Source organism: Akanthomyces muscarius, chromosome 2 (assembly GCF_028009165.1).
Source record: "Akanthomyces muscarius strain Ve6 chromosome 2, whole genome shotgun sequence".
Classification (NCBI taxonomy): domain Eukaryota; kingdom Fungi; phylum Ascomycota; class Sordariomycetes; order Hypocreales; family Cordycipitaceae; genus Akanthomyces; species Akanthomyces muscarius.
Genome location: NC_079242.1, coordinates 2,882,516 through 2,904,003, shown reverse-complemented (window position 1 = coordinate 2,904,003; position 21,488 = coordinate 2,882,516). Strand labels below are relative to the sequence as shown.

The window sequence follows — 21,488 nt, the reverse complement described above, 5'->3', positions numbered from 1 at the left end:
ACCAAAGCGATCACTTCGTCATGCAGTCTTGAATTATATCCAGCAAAAGGAAACAAGAGACGCGTCTTTCTCTCCCCCCACCACACCCAACTGCCCAATTTTGTCAAGCAAGCACCAGCCAATATCTCCCCACCCAAGTTCCACGCCGATCCCTTCCTATCACGGAGCATCGTTTTTAACCTTTCCGCCCATTGTGCTGTTGTGACCTCAGCCTCGCACCGCCACACTACTGCGGTCCAGAGATCGGAGAGAGAGGGGGCGTGCGTGCGCGCTCAAGCGTCCTCGGCCACGTGGCTCTGGGCTCAGAGTCAAGTCCTGGATCTGCCATGATCCAGCCAAATTGAAAATCCCTCCCAATAAAGCACACACCCCTCCCTTTTAGCAAAAAAAAAAGAGTACTGGTAAGGTAAGAAAAATTTAACCATCTAAATAGATGGTGCTAAGATCGGAATGTCGTGCAGATCGACAATCGTTTCCCAATTCAATTCCACGTAGCACAGCGGATTTCCTCGCTTACACAACCTATACTTGTGATCGGAGGCTTTTTTTCCCAAATAGCACATACTAGGCAAACCGTCATTTCAACCAAACAATTTTTTTGCCCGACCCAAGTCGCGGTAAACATCACAAATTAGGTAAAATGGACATGTTGTGTACTTGGTAAATTGTGTATTCTGTGATTCCCTTCATATACCATGGTCAACTTTTCCCCAGCAACATTTGCTGACCAGAACCCAGATGTACCCCCCGCGCAAACAAAAACTCCGCGTAGCAATGAGAATCTTAAATCCTTGCCAGCATAAATAACAAGTCCCAGTAAATACCGAGCGCCAAAAATCCCTGAAAATGTCCCTGATAAAGTGGTTATATATAAGAAGAAGAAAAAAAATCATCAACCACTGCAAACGGTCGTCGATTCATTACATTATTAATCGTCGTGCTGGTTGCCAGCAGACCAGCCTGGTAGAGCCACCCTCAAAACAGATGGCCCTTCAGTTCCAGAATGCAAGTGTTGCTGCGATGGCCACCGCGCGAATTCGTAGTGTACAGTGCCCCGGCTTCAAAGTCCGGGGCTGCCAGGTTTGTAGCCAAATGTGGGTATATGTGACGATGAACCGTCGTCGGATATATGTCAAATCAAGATGCGACAGCGCCCATCTCGACGAAAGGAAAAAATGCACTCGCTTTTCTGTCTTGCTGCCGATCCCACAGTGGATCTAAGCAGACCAGTCGGCATTGCCATAGAAGCCCAGGTACGAAGGGCTGCTGCTCTGCTGGTTGTATACGCCGGCCGCTTGTTGAACAGACATGCCAGCGCCGTTGACGTATCCGGGAACAGAAATGGCGGACAGATCAAAGTTTGAAGGAAGACCCGTCAGACCAGTGTTGACCAGGTAGTCCTCCGAAATGCCCATTCCGTAGGCCGAGTTCATGTGGAAGCCGCTGTCCATCATGCCCGGAGTGCTGGGGGGTGTTGACAGCGTAGGGTCGTGGGACATGAAGCCGGCAATCTTGGTGTCCAGCGAAAAGTTTCCCGACAGGGCCAGATCGTTAATGTTCTGAACATTGCTAACGATGGGAGTGTCGGGCGTCGGGGGAGCCATGGAGCTGGCGGCACCGGTTGACGAGGGCGATCGGTGCATGGTGAACATGTTGCGAGGCGTAGTCGTAGGCTTCGAGATGCGTCCAGAGCTCGAAGCGGATGAGGTTCTGCGCATAAATCTAGCCGAATCGGCCACCTTGTTAAGGTCGATGGCGGTCTTGGGGAACCCAGAGCCCGGGTTGCCGATGCGAGCAGCGTTGATTGACAGAGGAGTCGGGCGTCGGTTGCGGCGAGTGGCAATGTCGATGGAGGGCGGCGACTTGAGCTGCATACCGGCCGGGAGCTGCGAAGTTGGGCTGATGGAAACATCACGGTCAACTAAGCCAAAGGTAGACTGGTCGGTCTGAAGGCTACCCAGGAACATCGGCGAGGAGAAGAACTGGCTAGCCTTGGCAGCACCAGCGGTCATGCCCTGGAACTCGGGGCCAAGTAGCTGGCTGGGGCTACGGCTGGCCATGGGCATATACAGCTCATTGTCGATGCCATCGGCGCTGGCCTCGGAGAGGGAGATGTAGTCGTGCATCTCCTCTGGCGACTTGCCCTCGGTCTCGTCGTTGGCAGACGCCTCGCGCTTCGCAAAAGCAGTGGCCTCACTTATGAGGTCAGGCGTAGTCTCCATGGAGGGCACAATATCGTCTGAACGGATCAAGTCGAGGCCGGCATCGGGATCGGCAGGACTTGATGGCGAGTCGGAGCCATCGCGGATGTGAGATGCAGGCTGGGAGCCGGGGAAAGGAGCACTAGAGGCAACAAGGTCACGTTTGCGGTCACCGCCCATGATGACACCATCAGCAACGGCCTTTTCCTTCTCCTGCCTCTGCTTGGCCTCGTATTCTCTGATGTTTTTCTCTTTCTTTTCTCTGGCACGACGGTTCTGGAACCAGTTCTTGGGTATGTTAGCTGGGGCTGTCGTGAAAGAGCAGCTTGGTCTGTCGGGGCAGAGAGCAACTTACATTGATACGAGCATTGTCTACTCGCATAGACTCGGCGAGAGCCTTCTTTGTTGTGCTGTTGGGCTTGTGATTCTTCTGGAACTCGGCCTCGAGAACCTCCACCTCTTCCTTGGATAGGCGAGGCTTGGACTCTGTGGTGCGAGGCGCTTGCTGGTTGAGCAGACGCTGTTGGTGCACTGAATAAGTGTCCATGGAATCTGCCAGGAATGTCGGATAGGTGTTGTTGGAGATTTGTGAGTAGGCAGCGGCGGCGGTGTAAGGGTCGTTCATCGGAGCATAAGGCCAGGCCCAGTTGTTGGAAGCAAAGGGACCCATGACGGAGACTGAAGGCTGCGAAGAGATTGCGCTGCTGGTCAAGGTGTTTGTGAGTTGTGGCGTGTTATAGGATGAAGTCGAAGGCTATTGCTGAGAGCCGAGAGGAGGCTAAGGCGGGAAGCAAAGCAGAAGAAGCGAAAGACCGTTTTGAATAAGAAGCAAGTGTACGATAAAGAATGGGAAGAGGCTCTTGAGCACGAGCAAGTTGGAGTACAAAGTGATCTTTGCGGCGAAGAGTGAAGATGCTGAAGCAATGATGAACAAGACAGCGGCAAGAGGTTCGGCGGAGGTGGAGGCTTTATTAAGAGATTGGATGAGATGGGCGGAGGGGATCTTAGCAAGCGAGAAGGGTACAAGAGGTGAGACAAGAAAGCTCAGTCAGTACTGTAACTCTGCCCTGGTAGGACGAGTTTGACGAAGGGGGAAGATCTTCTTGAAGAGAAGGTATAGCATGGTGGGACAGGGCCAGAGGAGGAGAGGGGCATACGAGGTAGAAAAAGGGCAAGACAATGTATTCTGTAGTCCGGCATTGGCACCGAGGGGAGGAGAGGAGGCGCGAGAGAGGCGAAGGGCCCTGGTCGGCTGGGTCATCCACATCCACCAGGACATCCACCACATCCACATCCACACATCGCGGGCCAGGTGTGAGATGGGTGAGTGTGCGTGTGAGGGAGGAGTGTGTGTACTGGATGTGTGCGCGTTGTGTGTGGCAGAGCCGTACCACCTGCAGGTAGGTACGTGAGGTGGGTGTGGGTGAGGCGTGCGAGCTGGACGCGGCGAGACAGAGGGAGTGAGCCGTGACAGGTCTGCAGCCTGGCGCTGGCTGGCTGGCTGGCTGGCTGTTGTGTGTGTGATGTGCTACTTATGGGGAACGGGGTAGCCGGAAGCAGACAGACAGGACAATCTGACCCCTGGCGACCGGTGGCGCATCCTGCCTGGGTGCGGTGCGGTGCGGGTACGGAGAGCAAGCCAAGAGGAGGGCAAGGAAGCCAGCGCCAGGCAAAGGACGAGGAGGACGAGGAGGGGGAGGAGGAAAAAGACGAGGCCCTGGGCCAGGGAAGCGGACCGGGGATGAGAGGGCGTGTGGTGTTGTGGTGGTGGTGTGTGTGGTGGGCGGACGACTTGTGGACGGTGGACGGAGATCAGCTCAGACCTCTTTTGCGCGGGCAAGAGGCCAAGCAAGCACCAAGGCGAGGTCGACGACGACAGCGACACGCCTCCAGGCTGGTCCGCCCCTCCTCCCCCTGGTCTCCGGAGCGAGAGAGCAGAGAGGAAAAGCAGGCGACGCGAACAAAGTCGACGAGAGGGGGTGTGAGATGAGAAGTGGATGCGGAGAGGTTTTTTTCTTCCTTTTTGCGAGGGGGCGGGTTCTTGCCGAGTGGGTGCACCAGTAGCGCCAGCAGCAGCGAACACCATCCATTACCGTTACTGAGGACCAGCACAAATGGCACAGCGGGTGATTTAGTGGCTATAGCTGCGATGCTGGGCATTAACAGCTCTGTACTCTGTACCTACCTGGATGCACCACGCTTGTAGCTGGCTGGGGACCGCCATTGAGCCCGGCTGCTGGGTAATGCTTGCTCCGATGCCTTTGCCTTTATTTTGCCCGACGAGTTCTGCACCGCCACGTCTCTGTAGATGAGAGCAAGCAATAGCTAGCTTGCAGCATTGACCCTGTAGAAGAAAACAACAATTGCTCGTCAAGGGTTTCTGGCGTTGGCGCCGGCGTCGACGCTGGCGTTGGTGCCACTGCTGGCGTTTTAGCGGGCGGTGGGCTGCTGCAGCGCGCGCGCCACGCTTCGCACCCGGAGAGGGCACCTAGCGTGGTCAAGGGCAGCGGGCCTACAGGGGCTCTACAGTGCTGGACCTTGTCAGATTGTCACCGGGGCCGCTGTGCGGTGGACACACGCTCACCTGGCACAGGGAGTGCAGCAGCGCGTCTTGACCTGCGCTAGGTACCGACCCGTCTCCCTCTGGAGGGGGGCTTCTTCTTTTCAAATTAGCTCCAGCTCTCGAGGTGATTCATCAGGACCGCTAATACCAGTATGGTGCCTGCAAGGTGGGTAGACAGACCGCGGAAGCTGGGCGACAGTGGACCCCACAGCACTGCGCTGCAGGCTGCTACTGGTACAAACAGCACTACCAGTACTTTGCAAGGTGCTGTAAATAGACAGAGTAGCACTGTGGCTGCTGCCCCTCCAGCTTGCTGCTGTTGCTGTTGTCGAGACAGACCTCGTCCTCCCTTCTTCATCCGTTGCCCTGGTTCACGACTCTGCCCCCCCCAGAAAGTCTATCTGCAGCACGCACACACGACGCGCTCAACCAATACGGAGCACAGGGCGGGCGGAGACCGCATCACCCTCACGCATACACGTATAACCTGCATCTCGGCTTCCTTACGCGGCCATGGGGCTCTACACCACAGGGAGGGGTCGCGCATGAACGAGGGGCAAAGAGCCATGAGGGAGGTCTTCAATGGTTCGTCACGTTATTGCCATCTAGCTGGGCCTCCTTGGCTCCTTGAGCTTGTAAATACGACTGGTGCCTCCGTTCATCTCATCTCAAATCCCGTCAATAAAGGGAGAGCAACGAACCCAAACTATCGCCATCTTCATTCCGTTTGAACAAAGTCCTCTCTTCAAGGGCGCTTGTACCTGTTCTTCTTCTTCTTGGCAGATGAAAATGTTCTCAACCTTGTTGCTGAGCCTGATAAATCAGAAACCAATGTGCCATGCATATCCCCCCGAATCCCCGTCTATAACATCTTGTTTGATGCTCGCAGAAGTGGGCTTGCGGTCTCTTGGCCCGCGTGGTGGCACCTCGACATCCAAACCGCCACCTCTCTCTGCTTCCTGCTTGTAGACAGATGCAGATGCACCTACTCAGTACATGCACTCCAATTTCCACTGCCAAAGATGAACCCAAAAGAATGATCCATGCCCATGCCTCTCATCACCGAAGCCGCCACCTTGCCCCCCCCCGCTGTCCCGTACCGTCCGACCAGGGTTCGTCGGTTGGTCGGCCTGGGGCTGGCTGCATGTAGTAAGAGCCCATGATTGCGACGGCTGTTATCGTCCGGTGCCCATTACAACACCTGGCAGCTCTTGTCCAGTTCCCATACCAAACCATGAAGCATTGCCAGTATGGAGAACATACCAAAGTAAGCATACTGCGACGTACAATCAAACACCTTACCCATCCTCTTCTGCACCCGTCAAGATCCGTACATTGCCCGCACTCGCTGCGCCATGGGCAACAGAAGCGAGCCCAGTGACACCTGGGCAAGGATGTCTGCAAGTGATGGTATGACGCCTTTGCCGTCGCCGGCATGCAGGTCGTGTGCTACAGCAGATTCAGCGCGCATCATCATCAGCATCATACGGAGGCTACTGGAGACGTTCCGCTACGGACCATCGACTTTGCTTGGGAAACGCTACGTCGCTAATCCCTACAACAGCCTGGTATCCCAACAGAGACCGACTACACTGCAAGCAGCCTCGCGTATCATCCACTTCAACTGCCCAGCTGCGAGTAACGCCAGTTCGAAGTGGGCCTCATGAGCGGCAGCTTCCATTGGACACCGTTTTCACCTGTCCTCGTGCATGGCCTGGCGTTCCTCCTGGAACCTGGCACCGGTTTGGGGCAGCGAACCGGAGCTGTGAGAGCCACAAGGGGCGCGTTCATCGGATCCATTTGCCTGCATTCATTCTCTTGTGCTCTCCAGCGGGTCGAGTCCAAACCGTGTGCTGTCAAGTCCAGACGACACTGAGGCAGGGGATCCGCAGTGTTGTGGTAGTACTGGTAGGTAGCTCCATTCATCTCCATGATTGACGGATACCATATGCCTCTTCCAAGATGAGGTCGGCCGTTTTTTGGGTACCTTTGTTGTCAATTTGAGACCTGGCTGCCAGATACCAGCCAGCAACCGCCGCTGGTGTTACTTTGAATCACGACCCTGACCGTGGCAGGCTACTTGAAGTGGTATGGCGTTGGGGGCTGTTTTTTGTCCTCCCGCTCTCGACACACCACTTTCCTCTCATGTCTCCCCAGAGATGCAATGTAACACCCGAGCAGTGAGGAACATTTCCGCCTCGACTCATCTCGCGTAGGCTCTGTCGCATCAGTATGTCAACAGAACGGAACCTCCCGAGACTATTGCCGTTCTTACATCCGTTGCCTTTGCTCACCTATATTCAAAAGCCGTCGAGACATACATGCATCTTCATTGTATCGTAGCCATTCGCTGACGCGAGAGCATCAAAGAGAAAGAAAAAAGAGGGTATTACCGTCACTGGGAAGGGGGTGTCTGGCTAGTAGGTCTCACAAAGGGGGGGTTCGGATGAGGCTCTGTGGACTCCGACCTCGCCAACTGAACGGGCATCGAGGCCGTTTTTGGTACAAGGACCGTACCGAAGGGCGGAACAAACAGAAGAAAAACCAGCGCATGCCTAGCCCTCGCCTCCCCTGCCTTGTCCGCCCGTCGGCGGGAGGCTAGCACACGCCGTAGCGACGGTGACGGTGTTAGCGTCGCTGGCGCAGCGAGGCTAGCTGGGCAGAGCCTACCAGTACGCTGTTCCTGCGTGCCCTGGAGGCTTGGAACCAAGCTAGAAAGAATGACACGAGTTGCAAGATGAAAAGCGATGGGTAACAAGGCAACTAGTCATGCAGCATGTGCTGGCGACGATGTCTGCGCCAGGCTCGTTTCTGCTTCGACAGCCGTTTCCGTGTGCAGCGAATGCAACTACAACATCCGCTCTAGCAAAACTTGGATTTTCTTTTGTTCCCTCTTCGCATGTATATCCAAGTCGGCCGACTCTTATTACACAGTCTCTGCACCGGGGAGGCAAAGTCCAAGAACGGGTTGGTGCGGTTGCCGACGGGCATCATCTCCCGCATCTCCTCCTACCTGCATTGTTGCATCTCTTGTTTGTGGTTCTACTTTTTTACTGGGTGCTACCCCAGTTGGGTGCATTTTTCTCAAGCTACACACGAACAAAAAACAAAAACAAAAAAGAGCCGTCGCTCATTTCCTTTGTACCCCCTCTTTGCCCCCCGCCTTGTGCCTTGTGCAGGACATCATTGTGCACCCTCCGGAAGAGCGAGCCCTGTCCGACAACTCGTCACCAGTGACGAGTAACACAGAAAGAGAGGCACGGCCGCCACACACCAAAATAGGGCTAAGAATAGCCCAAGACAAAGTGCGGACTGCGCAGACTGACCAGGTCAACTAGGAAGAGATGAGCAAAGCAAAGTCCAGAGAGGACCCAGAATGTCGGGCCCAGGGCCGGGGACCGGGGAGGGGTCTCATCTACTTTGCGCAATCGCCAACTTTGACTCAAATGAAAGAAAAGGCGCTGTAGCTCAACAGGCACCATGTCGCCCCCCCTGGCACAGCACACGGCCCAGACACCCAAGACGGGTGTGGTTTGGTTACGGTGAGAGTGGTGGTGGCCGCTGCCCCAGAATTGCATCAGTGCATCGGTCGCGCATCAGTGCATCGCAGTGTTGCAGGTCCCTAGCCCTGCATGGGCAACCTGTGCATTCTACCAGCAGTGAGCCTACAGGCTCTGGGTTCGGAGCAAGCACCTCTTTTGGCCTCGCATTGTCGTCGGACCACTTGCCGGCGATCCCTCACCCTGCCAGCCCAGCCATCAGCCAGCCAACCATGTCAGCCCTCTCTCCCACTCACTGTTGTTTTCAACCAGTAGCTTGCCAGTCAGAGGCTGCCTTTGCCCACCGCCGCTTCCTCCGGGCGCCGTGGCTTGCCTGATTCAGTCAATACCCTCCCTCTTTTTTTGTCCGCCCGTTTCTGATTCGCCTGTGTTGCGAGATTCAGACGCCCGCTCTACACACCACAGTGATGTTTTCTTCTTACGTGCGTAAAAGCGGGTTGCTGGCTCTTGCACAACGCCCCCAAAACCTGGGCACAGTCGCTCTTTGGTTCTCGGAGGCAAGTGCTAAAAATGCCGCTTGACAACATGGATGAAGAGGATTTCGCAGACAACAGGCCAAACTGAATGGATTGACCAAAACACAACTGACTTAAACCGATGCGGCCTCGTATGGTGATGTCCACATCCTGCGCGACCCCACGACTTATCCAACTCTGTAGCTAGATGGACCGCCAACTGAAGTTTGTTTCAAGACTCTGCGAAACAATATTTTGATTAATAACCGCCCCGGCAAGATCCGGTCTTTTTAACCGGGCACGTTTTACTACCCCAGCTAGGGCCAGCGAGTTGTAGGTTGCCTGGTCTTTGTATCGGACGTCGTTCGGCTAGCCAATTCCTTCAACCCGCCTCCTTGCCTGCGAAGCTCACATTTGCTGGCGGGGGGAGGCCGTTGCAAATCTTCTGTACAACTTACGGACTCTCGCTTTGAAGGTGCAATGATTGCATCCGAAGATGAAAGAGTTATTCAGACTCTCTGCCGTCAACTGCGTGCAGCTATCTATACTACCATTATTTCCTGAAGCTGTCTATTTTTGGCTCTTCGCTCGCCGTCCCTTATACGCTTTGGGCTTCTATTTTCGATTTATGAGACATGAAATGTCTGACACACCGAGATTGCGCAGCACCTACTCGTAGCCACTGAGCGACTGTGTAACCAAGCGGTTTCTTTTGGGTCGACGCCTGCTATCATGCAGAGTGCCGAGGTCCAATCACAGAGGGCAGAACATGGCAGACGAGAAGCCTCGCGCCCGGAGCTCTTGCACAATCCACTCAGGTGATCTCAGAGATGTACAGAATAGGTGTATCCGGACGGTCGTGCTACCATGACAGGTGGAGCGAGGCGCTACCAGCTGGATAGGCTAATGACGATGCTGATGGGCGGTCAACCTGGGACACCGCGTGGCAATTGCACCTTCGACTTTAGGTTTGTAAGCGGTTACCGGTACGGCCGTTGAGCGGATGGGGACGAGCGGCATTTGAAATACAAGTAGCGAGGCATAAGCGGAGGGCCTCTTAAAAACAGGCTGTCAAGCATTTGCAGCCGATGGGAGGGAAAAGCAACGGTCCGAAATATCGCGGGTATGGCTGGCGGGTTGGGCTTTTGCGCCCCGCTGAGTCAAGAGAAAGTCAATCTACCCTTTCTGCTGGGAGGCGGCGGCGACGCGCAAGCCTGTCCCTGTCCGGACCCAGAGGGGACAAACGAACAAACGAACGACAGCATTTGATTAAAAATCATGGAACAAGAAGAAACGGTTGCTCCCTGGTGGTTCCATGTGAAACGAAACTCTAACTGAGATTGGGGCGGGCACCGCGCAGCATGTAAGTGCCACCCCGCGATCACTGCCAGCGACGTGAGATGTGATGCCGCCGCTATAAAAGTCAACGCATAAACATACAATGGGGGAATGGCCAGAGAGCTCGGCTAGTCCCCGAGGCTTTCTGTTTTTGCCAAACTGCGTTAGCTGTCGCTGGCTTCGTCAACTAGCTCTACTTGGGTATATCTTGCTGCCTATCCCTCTTGCTCTGTGAAGCTGCGCCAGTCGTCCCCCCCGATTTATTTAGTGAGATGGAGCCATGGAGTAACCAGGGCTTGCTGCCTGTGGATGGGTCTGTTTACCAGTAGAATTTCTAGCGTCGCCAGTGGCTCGGAAGGTGGGGGAGTCTTTTGCAAAGAACATGACTGTAGCGCTACTCATCCGTCATGATAACTGCAGCGGCGGGGCGGAAGGAAGATGCGAGAGGAGAGCAGATTGAATCAAGGCAGCGACTTTAATTGGCCCTTGCTTAGGCGCCCATCTTTGATGATGTTCGCAGGAGCCAATCTCGTAGTCATAGTTCTGGCTGGCGGATTTCCTGAGCGGCGTCGCCGGCAAATGCTGTCTCAGCACTAAGACCGAAGCCACCGAGGCCGCTCCTGCTGGCTCGCAGCGTTACCACGAGCTGCAAACACCGGAGATGCTGTATGCGTCGCAACGTACGATCAAATCGATAGAATTGATTGGCTTCACCGTGGGCGCTGCAGAGCCGTTGAGCAATATATAGTATACGGGACATATTCAAACGGCAACGCAGCATCGAAATGCGGCAGGCTTTGCTTGACAGACACACCGCGCGGGCCTCGCAACGGAGAATAACAACCCCCCCTCCACATGATGTGGTGCATGGGTCGAGGCTGTCAGCCGTGCCGCCACTGTAGATGCACGAGGCCAGCATCGCGCTGTGCCGTCCGTCAGAGACAAGCTGGCCCGTATGAGCAAGCTGCCAAGTAGCATTCTTTTCTTCTTCATCCAAGACCAAAGAACAACCCTACTTTGAAATCGACATGCCAGAGCTATCCCCCCTTTGGATGGCGTCATTGTTCTAGAAGAGGGCCTGGCTGGGCCGCATTCTTTACCACTTGTCACAAATCATCTACAGTTGGGGGCCCGAGAGAAAAAGCATGGGAGAAAAGGGAAAAGCAAACAAGCTCCCTTTTCCAAATCGGCCAGTGGCGCAAGTTTACTTTTAGCTGGATTTAGGCGAACAAGTCAGGGAAAAAAGCCTCACAATTTCATCCATGTAGGGGCAGACTTTAAACCCACACCAGGGAACATCGTCTGCCTCTCTGCTTTTCCCTGGGCTGCCACTCTCTCTTTTGACTTATTCCTTTGGCCCCTCCATTGGTGTTAAAAAAAAGAAGAAGAAAAAAAAATGGCTTGCGCTCCTTTCTCCAGTCCAACAACGCCCGCACGCCGTGCCCCCTGCTGCCATGTGCTGCCAGGAGCTAGGCACCCCTGATGTCATGCAGCTAAAACAGCCAGCCCACCATCGTTTTCGTATGGGTAGGCCGACGACGACAGAAGGCGGGCCATCGTTTCTTCTCACAAAAGGTTGTCCAGGGAAGCCTTCCCCCCCGGCAGGAAACGGTTTTCTCTGTGCGCAAAGGCCCCCCAGTCCCTGTTTCCCGTCCCTTGGCCCTGTCTAGTCATTCGTTATTCTTCCATCTGTACCTGTCGTTGGCCTTTGCTACCTCAACAACAACAACCTTTGCGTCGGGGAACTACACAGAAGTGCCCATTGCGGTTTGTCAGTGGAGTGACGGCCGGTGGCTGGCTCGAGTTGGAGGGGGGGCGTGGCACGAGCAACGACAGGCAGAGCCAAAGAAACCAGCGCAGATCCGGTCGGTCCCGGCCCAAAGTCCACTTTTTGACAACGAGAAAAACAAGAGCGAATCGAGCTTGCGCTAGGAGAGGGGAGGACGGAAGTTGGCTTCGGGAGGCTAGGCTAGAACGGGAGGCAGCCACGAGCTTCATCCCGACACGATTTCAAATTAGAGCTGCAGCCACGTTCAAATCGAGAAATTAGACAAGTGGAAGCATTGCTGGCCAGTGACCGGTGACATGAAGAAAAGAGCACAATGAGGACAGTTGGGGCTTGAACAGGAAGGGGGGGGGGGGGAAGGTTGTCAGCCCAGCCAGCGAGCCCATGTATGTATGGACTTGGTCCACTGTGGTGGTGTGGCTTGGAGGGAACAAAAAGATGGAGAATGACAGTCCGGCTTTTGGGGAAGAGAGACGGCTACTGGGATTAATTAGCAGAGCAACGAGGAAAAGGTGTAAAAATAGAGGACTAAATTCTGTAACATACATACATTGGCTTCGAGCAGATGGTAGGCATGCGCATCGAACCCAACTGCCGTCTCGTCCAGCTAACAAAAGATCCCCACGCAACCATGACCTCCAGTGAACTTACCGGACCGTCATTACCAGTGTGCCGGAGCGGCTTGCCAGATAAAGTATGGTGCGGTATCACCACCAGTATGTCTCTCCGTCGATGGCGGTTTTGGTGGTGCTAGAATCCCAGCCCCATGAACGGAGTACAGTAGCCTGCTGCAGAGCTAAAATTGGCCCATTGTCTCGTCTCAGGTCGAGTAGTCAAGGCCTGACTCCTCTGCACATAATCTGTAACTGATTTTCCTCTTTTGCCTTTTTGGGGGGGGGGGGGGGGGGGGGCTGTTCACGGCACAGGGACAGCACTGCCGTGAAATTGCGCTACAATCGAGACTCTTTACAGCCTATTAATAACGCCGTGGCATGGTTGTGGCGTCAATGGCAAATGCTTCCCTTTGGCAGAGGCGGCCCTCACACGATTGGGCGCTGGTCAAGCTCCGGATATGGATTCGAGCATGTGTGAAATCGTGCCATCGATGCGTGCCATCGACGCTTTGGTAAAATCGTACGAGTTGACGCCGCGACGCCTTTTCGCCTCGATATCCGCGGGAGGCGAGAGGGTAGATTGCCTATCAATGAGCAAACTCTGTGTACCAGTCTCCTCTCCACACGGAGTACTCCCCATCATTCCCAAATCACCTAAATGGGTCGTGACGACAGGAGGCTTGGTGTCACTGCTCTCCACTCACAAGGTGCCTGCTATACGTAGACTTCTGTTGTCTGTCTGCAGGCCTCTCCCTGCTGGATGGATCACCGTAGTGCGAATGACCTAGTCCTTAACGTTACTGGCACCCCCAGCCCTAGCTCCAACAATCTTGTACTGAGTAGCCTGACGATATTTTAGCCTGTGGGAGCCCTTTTAGCTCGGGCCATTTGTTGGCAGTCTACCGTTTATTATTTAGGCAGTTGACAACGCTTTCGTTGGTGGGACTGTCTTTTATTTTATGTTACTAGCAGTGCTGTGCTTGGTGGGCGTGGTGACTGTAACTTAGTTACTGGCAAACTGGTCTCCTCTGTAATGACAGTAAAGTGGCGCTTTCCGGCTCCCTAGTTACTGGTACAAAGCGAGCATCTCAACGGCTGTCTGAGACCTGGTTCATGACCGACCTTGCAAATGATCTTCAAAAAGGAAGATTCAAACACGATTTTGATGTGACCAGACATTCATATCTGGTTTGAGAAAATGGTAAAAGTTGTATCATGGTCTGGGCTTGTCCCCTAAGCATATGTTCTTGCGCCCACGCCTCGACATCCGCTACCTGAGCTGTGGCTGGATTCACCTCCAAGATGCGGCTGCTCAGCCCTCTGAAGCATGAGTGTTTACCCAAAAAAAGGCCTGTTCTAAACATGCGACGGTAACTGCTTCAGATCTACCTCTGAGAGCCTCAAAAAGAGAAAAAGTAACTCCTACGTAGGAGTGTCATTGGCGCTGCAAAAGGGTCGAAATTATTCGCGCAGGTGGCTGCGTGCTTCAGCACCGGATCTTTTGCCTGAATTGTTTACTGTCGCTTTCCCTGCATCCGGAAACAAGGGAAAACATCCGGAGCGATCATCTTGACGAAATAGCTCCTCTTGGATCGAGATGCGTTCGACTGGGGCTTCCTATGCCTCAGCAGTGGGAGATGTCTCTCGGGGAAAAATAAAGACGAAGGCACAGATTTATTCAGCATCGCGCCACAAACGGAGCCACAGAGCCATTATTGAGGGAGATCGGCAGGAAGAGGACTTGTGCATGCAATAATGATCACAGAGAGCTATATCATGAAATATTTCCAGAGATGGCTTGCGTCCGGATAATGGAGTAGCTACACTGTGATCCAATCAACAGCTATAGTTTAGCAAAGTGGCCATATTATACCTAGTAAAACAGCCCACCGCCTCTTTTCAGAGATCCTTGCAGGGTTAAGCAAGGTGATATACATGATACATCGCATCTACTGTAAGTAGGCAAGGGATAGCTTATTTAGACACCCCGTGGCCTTTGAATGGCACTGACAATGCGAGACAGCAGACGCAGCCATACTAAAATAGAACAAGAGCCGCAGCTGCCAAACAAACGTGGTTAATATGAAGAATTTGCTGGAAGACGTTTGCACCGTTATTGTCGCTGCATTGCCTTCTTGTCTCCGGTCAAATTCCGTCGCACAAGGAAGACGGAAGTTTGATGGAGCATCTGGCGCGAAAACTGGAGAAGGCTGGGGGACGAAAACAAAAAGGAAAACTGGGCAGGAACAGCGCCGAGCACTTCTTTTTGTACAGCATCGCCTAAGAGTTGTTTGTACCCTCAGCTGGTTGCTGTGGAAGCGAACTTAATGCACTTTTACGAAACATGCGCTTCTACAGATTACATGGCCACTTACAGCCAGCCAAATCTCGAGCTTTCCTCTGGCCTTGTTGGGCCAGGGGTCTGTGCTGCTGGCGTCCCGCCGGTGGCTTGCAAGCCCGCATCATGGCTACGAGGACGGGGGGCTCCCGAAGAGCTGGCTGCCGCTCGTCACGCTCGAGGTATTTTGATACTGTAACAATGAAACGAGATATAATAAGAGACATGAGCGAATATCAAAAGGTCAAACACAAAAGCAATTTTCTGCGCTTTGTCGGCCCTGCATTTGGTATGGGAACGGGGCGCGTGCCGCGGCATGCGGATGGAGTTGCCCGGCGAAACGTAGGACACCACGAGGCCCATTCCCTTTCCACAATTAGCGAGCTGCAGGTCTTTCGCTGCGCAAGGCGCGAAGGCAATCGTCTGGTATTTCGTCGAGCCCTGTTGTCTCAATCCGCACGCCCCTTCATGTCCCTGTGGGTAGGCAGTCGGACGCCTCACCTGTTTAATCATGTAGGGGGCCAAAAAGTGACGCTGGGAGGCCGAGTGACCCCGGGCAAACGACGAACTGGCTCGACTACGTACCTACTTTCAACCAAGTCACATCCAGGGGAGCTGTGGCATACCTCCTCGTTCCTACTGATACCCCCCCCCCCAAGTTACCGGCCCTTGCCTCTGGCGTTTCTGGAGCAGCTAGTCCACCGGAGCTAGCGCTGCATTAGCCTGGAAAGACTTGGGTTCTAGGCCGTCGTCTAGAAGTGTGTTGGCGCTTCCGCCCCCGGGGAACGATCTCAGAAAGCTTCCATAGTCTCAGAAGTGTAAGACCAAGCCAAAAACGTAGAAAATGAGGCAAGCGTCAGCGTCACCAACGACCGAGTGCTGTCATCTCAGATGCGCAACCGCCCCGTGCCGTAATATATCGCCGACTACGGAGCAATGATGCTCTTGTGCACGATGACAGTGCCTTCTCATGTTGTAACCCTTTTGGGTATCGTTGAGATCACAGTCTCGATGCTGAACTAGCGATGTCTTGACAGTGACGAATTCCAAATACTAATCCACAGCGAATAGCCTAGGTGGCTGTCGTGGAAGTGTCAAGGTTGACCCTGGGTAGCTACAGCAGCCTCAATGTGAGCTATCAGTATTTTGAGGCCTTGCTTCCTGCTTTCTTCTGTCACCCAAAGACTGATTGAGGCCGGCCAAGTCCCGCGGCTGGCGGCATTGCTTGGATACAAAGCAAGCATCGTGTGGTCGAGCCATCCTGCGTTTGACAATCTCTGGCTGCGCCTTCCAGCAGTTCGGTGCCCACGGCGACCCTGTTTTCTCGACGCCGTCTGAGACGACAGCGCCTCTCTTCAGCCACGGGACAAAAGAGGAGGAGCAACCATCTCGAAAACCCGCGACCACGTGTGACGAACAGCCACTGCCCACTGTGGCTGGCTCCCATATATGAATCTTTTCATTTGCATTTTCAACATATACCAGTACAAACACTCCTTCAACCTACACGGCAGTTAGTGGGCGTACTATTTAGTTGTCTTCTCACGCAAATCACAGCATAACAAGTAATTCCTTCGTCGGGCTACTAACAGAAGCAACTCCTCCAGCTGCGTTAGTATCATGACTTGCATTGACCTGAGACATTGGCCACGGCAAGTTCCTTCGAACAGGCCCCCCGGTCCCGTGTAGGGCGCCTTAGCTATTCACCGCGCGATGTAGGAAAAGAAATCGAATCAGAAAGAAAACACGCCGCTATCAGCATCTTTTCCTCCCCGCTACGCTTCTTTCCCACATGAGATTAGTGAGATTGGCCACGTCTCCGCCATAGCCTGCGACTTGCAGCCATCGTGGTGGCGGGGCGTGTTACATTGAAGCGTTTTCCTTCGGAGCTGGCTTCTCTTTTCGACATGGCTTCGTTTGTTCGCTGTTTGTTTTGGCCCGCCAGCCTCGTAATCTTGAGTGGGAGGCAAATGATCCCCTTCTCCCGCTGAACTGGCTATCGGAACATGCCATATGTCGGGCCGCCTTGCTCACTTACACCCTTTAAGCGTATGTTTTTGCTGCACGCCGCGAGTCAATCCCGCCAGTGGCATCTGCGTCTTGCTGGCGTGGCACTGCAGCGAACCCTGCACCCTCTTTTATTAGCGTCCCGCCGCCCCCAGGTTCTACGACCTCCGTCGCAATCCAGGCAGAAGGCCAAGCTAACGAGGAAATGGTAATAAGGGGAAGAGCGTAAGCGAAGATGAAAAAAAAAACAGGAGTAATCTGACCACGGCATGTCCGCCAAGGATGCGAACAGTCTCTATCCGTAAACAGGCCCAGAGACCCGGTTCAAATCGCTCAACATCTACGCTCAGGGCCGCGCTCATCGGAGCGCCCAGCTCAAGCCCTTTACCAGCCCGCCGGGTGCGAACTAGGCTAACTAGTTTTTGGTTTCTGTGCCTAACGACATACAGCATAGACCGACACACTGCAGGCATATCCCCTGAAGTCATCACTCCCAGTCGGTGTGGGAGCGTTGGCCTTGTTCTCGATATCCCGCGCACATTTTGCTCCGCAGGAGCTGCAGCACCCATCCGTCACCTGTCTTGCGTCATAACGGATACTTCCGTGAGCCTCGGATGTCCTCCGACCTTGGTACCAGACTACGCTGCTTGAAATTGCCAAGTCATCGGCGACGAGCCGGGCTCCTGGTAGCAGAGGCTTGAAGCTATTGCTGTAAACGCATAGCTGCAAGTAAGAGTGCAGGTACATGCTCAAATCAAGCGGCCTCGGCCCTGTCTCGAAAACTCCCACGTCGACGGCATCGCATCACACGTCTAGTCGAGCACCTCTTTTTTTACGACACGCCCTCTTCATCATCCTTGTTCATGTACGGCTCTTCTTGACAAGATTATCAGCGTTATCGCCTCGGCACTTGTCCGTAGCTTTGTTAGAGGTATATACGCTGCCCAACCAGAACGGCATCCCGAGCGGCTGTCATCAACAGGCCAGTGCCTGGAAAGGGTCTCGACCCAGGCCCAATTTCATTGGGTTGCCAGTAATATAAATCGCGAGAAACAGTGGTTATGTTTCGAAACTGTGGCTCGGTCCCCGTGCATTAATAGACTAAACTCGGAAAGCCACCTCTGATGATCAAGGCTGCATCTTCAGCTGCGCCGGCGTCCCCGCGTCCACAGTGCAAGGCATTCAATCATGTCGACAGCCCTGCTTGCGCTCAGCTCTTGGATCAGCCACGCCCTCTAACCAGCGCCGCTAGATGAGCCCACTGGGGCTTCCCGCCAGCTTGACGCCTTCCTTTTTCGCCCAGCTTTCGTTTCCCACTTCCCGGTGACAATTTCTGAGACAGCAGGTGACTTCCACTTTCTCTTTTACTCGGGCTTTGACAAATCATTGCTCATCACGGCGATGGTTCCACCCGTCGCAATAGCTGAGCCATCCCAGATTGGCGAATCTGCACCGTATTTAGGCGCCGCAAATTGCCCGACGCTGTGGAGAGACGGCACGCCTCCATGTCACAACTTCACACAGTCCTGGTAGCAAAGTTTACAGGCGGCCTGACAAGGCAACTAGCGCTGCGACTCTACAGAGTGGCATCATGCCGTTACTCTATTTCACCAGACCAACGTTGTCAAACAGCAGAAAACACGTTCAATCTATGACGCCATGCGCGCAAGTTTCAAACGCCGGGACCTTGCGACTCTCACGATCCGCGGAAGGTTGATGGCAGCTAGCTTCAATCTACAGAGTCATGGTCCTCGCCTACGAGGCCTTGACTTGGCTTAGTTCACCCGTGCAGCCAGCCTCCTGCAGGCCACTGACTACCACATCCTCGGGACTGCGCTAGCCAGCTCCACCAAGGCGTTATCTTTTCTTTTTCAATCCGGAGAGTGGGCTGTTTGGTGCCCAAGACACATGGCAGCCATTGAGCGCCCATACTCGCCTGATTACTGAATCCTTGACCAAGAGTGATTTGCGGTGGCTTGCAGGTACACGTATGCAAACTGCCAATTACGAGTCCAGCTCACTTGCTGAACTCGAGCGGCGCCCGCAGCTAGTTGGGTCTACCCATTCTCTCGGTGACATGGCTGCACAACTAAATTCTGTTAGGGCGCCGCGGCCATCTGCCGTTCCTCTAACTAGGTATACTTGCCCGTTCTGGCTATATTTTGCTTCCAACCCTGATGTTTTTGCCTGCAGCCTCGTTGTGGCTGCGAGAGCAACTGTGCTACAACATGCAGCTCACGAGCCGTGCCCGACAGGTACGCGAGGCCTCTTTTGTCACCTGGAACAGGTCCATACGCCCTGGTGCCTTGCATTTTGGACATCGTCGGCTTGAGCTACGTTGGGGTGGCTCTTCCGACGTCACTCTCGCCTCGAAAAATCGCGGGTCACTCTATGTGACGCTACACAATGACATGATTGCTCCTCCCCCGATCTCTTTTTGGCTGTAACATGCTCCTGGCCTTTGCCCGAGGTGAACAACGCGACCTGGACTTCCGACCCTATTCGGGGCGACCAGGTGGTCACACAGCTCGTGATACACAACCGACCGATGCTCATATGATCCTCTTACGAACTACTAGTAAAAGCTGCTTTGTCGTTTCGAGTCCGGAGATTTCGTTGGGCCAAAAAAGACAACTGTGGGACGAGGGGTTGCGCAACGCATGATTCCGTGTGGTGCTCTCGCGCCCGAGTCTTGTAGTGTGACGATATCGCCTGTGTTCCCATTTCGTGGTCGGGCAACTGGAGTCCGAACTATTGTGGTAACCGAGATTGCACTTTTTATCCCCATCTTTAGATGTTTGTCCTTCGCGGACGTGGCACAAGGGAGCCTGACGCGAAAAGGCTCGTTAGAGTCGCGATTCGGTGGTCGCAGCTGAGCGCCTCAACTCAAGGGAGAGTTTCGTGCGGCAATGGCGTCGCATCCTTGTCGCGTGCACACAACCCCCGTACTGCTGAATAACTGCAGCGCATTTAAACCCTGCCCTTTTGCAGCCTGTCTCTCTTTTTTTCGTGCGTGTCTCGCGTACCTGTTGATCCTCGGTAGCACTCTATCTGAGGCTAAAGAATGACCCGAGATGATGCTAAACCGTTGTAGTTCTTCCGATGCAAGGGAGAACTGATAATGGCCGCTCTGGTAATACGCGCTTCGCCAGATCCCCCGTACTTTAAAGTTCGCGTTCTCATTAACGCTGGACTCCATGACGCAAAAGTGTCTCAGAGAGAACGTATACTCGCGCTGTTGCGCCCTCATTGTACCCGGCCCGCATCTGAAATAACCCCAGAAGTCACACGCGGTCGGTGTTCGTACCTTATATGGAAAAGGAGGCCAAAGAGGGATGTTCATCGCCCTAGGATCCATGAAGCGAAATAAAATGTACTCCTCATGATGGAGTCGTGGTTCGCCCTTCCCGCCGTAGCCGTCCTGCTCTCACACCACTGTGCTGCAGAACGGCGCTGCACAAGGACAACGAGCGCAATATTACGGCAAAGCCGTTTCTCACTGTAGGATCTTCTTTGTTGTGTTTATTACGCATTTGGCAGAGATATTCGCCCATTCTATGCGGATAGCCCTGGATGAGATGGAAAGCTGAATCGTAGGCGGCGTGGCTGTCGAAGGGCGTTGACAACTATGTCTGCTTGTAACCTTTCTTTTCTGATAAACAACAAGTGTTTGTAAAGCGATACTTATCTTTGTTGCTGAGCGCGGAACATTTGACTTTGGTTGAAGATATAAAAAATCTGTCTCAGCCTCCGTTGGCGGCCACCAGAAAACCTGCTCGCATCTTCTGTCCACAATAGGCTTCTAATGCAATTTAGATATATAATCTTTCCATTTGTAATATGAAAGTTGGTGCCTTCAACGGGGGAACGGTCACATGATTGTGTCCATCTGTAGGTTGACGGATGCATCGGCTCGGAACTCTCATGTATTTCGATTTCCCCATGAGTCTCGGAACTCCTATCGAGAGGTGCGCAGAGACTATTTTATAGCCAGATAGAATGCAAGAAGTAGAGTGAGAATGCCTTAGAACGCAATCGGGCCTCCGCATACCTCCAATGGCCTAGACATTTCTCTATCGTTCCAGGGTAACCAGAACTCCAGACTCGATTGCGCAAGAGCTCCGAGAGCGGCGGATACCCGTCAGTAAAGGAGAATATCCTCCGAGATTCTCTAAGTCACGAAGTCATTAGCAATTTGCATCGAAATTACAATGGGCGGAAGAATTCAGGGTGGCTAGTGTGAAGCAGTGCGGCGTGATGTAACCAGATTCAGTCTTTTCAATTGATATGCCACACAGACTTCGAGACGTGCACGATGGACTGGCAACAAAATTTTCGCGGTAATCCACAATAGCAAAAACTGTGACGCCGGTGTTTTTATGTAGATCTTGATAAGTGCTGAAGAGAAGATTAACGAATAGTCAGAGCTCGGGGCGACGACTCCAACCAGCTCTGAAGCAAACTGCGGTAAGAAAGGATAAGAAGGCGCGGTTTTATAAGTGAAAACTGGCTGCTTATGCATAAATAAGCCCATCATTTCAGCTAAAATATTATCCCCGCGTTTGGTAGCCCCACTGTGAAAGCCAGCCCTCCTTCAGCCGCCTTTCAGCCACTGCCGCTGAAGGC

General features: G+C 53.6%; 3 protein-coding genes across 3 annotated transcripts; 1 reads left to right on the top strand and 2 right to left on the bottom strand.

Moving 5' to 3' along the window:
• Window positions 1-1,217: 1,217 nt before the first annotated feature.
• Window positions 1,218-2,871, bottom strand: LMH87_004089 (uncharacterized protein; the record flags this gene model as incomplete). The annotated part of the gene is made up of 2 exons (XM_056195258.1): window positions 1,218-2,489; window positions 2,557-2,871. 2 exons carry the CDS (start codon window positions 2,869-2,871, stop codon window positions 1,218-1,220), a joined length of 1,587 nt encoding a protein of 528 aa, XP_056048904.1.
• A 14,196-nt stretch (window positions 2,872-17,067) lies between these two features.
• On the top strand, window positions 17,068-17,454 carry LMH87_004088 (uncharacterized protein; the record flags this gene model as incomplete). Its single annotated transcript, XM_056195257.1, has 3 exons — window positions 17,068-17,087; window positions 17,144-17,261; window positions 17,317-17,454. 3 exons carry the CDS (start codon window positions 17,068-17,070, stop codon window positions 17,452-17,454), a joined length of 276 nt encoding a protein of 91 aa, XP_056048903.1.
• A 2,294-nt stretch (window positions 17,455-19,748) lies between these two features.
• Window positions 19,749-20,061, bottom strand: LMH87_004087 (uncharacterized protein; the record flags this gene model as incomplete). Its single annotated transcript, XM_056195254.1, has 2 exons — window positions 19,749-19,821; window positions 19,889-20,061. 2 exons carry the CDS (start codon window positions 20,059-20,061, stop codon window positions 19,749-19,751), a joined length of 246 nt encoding a protein of 81 aa, XP_056048902.1.
• Between the last annotated feature and the right edge of the window lie 1,427 nt (window positions 20,062-21,488).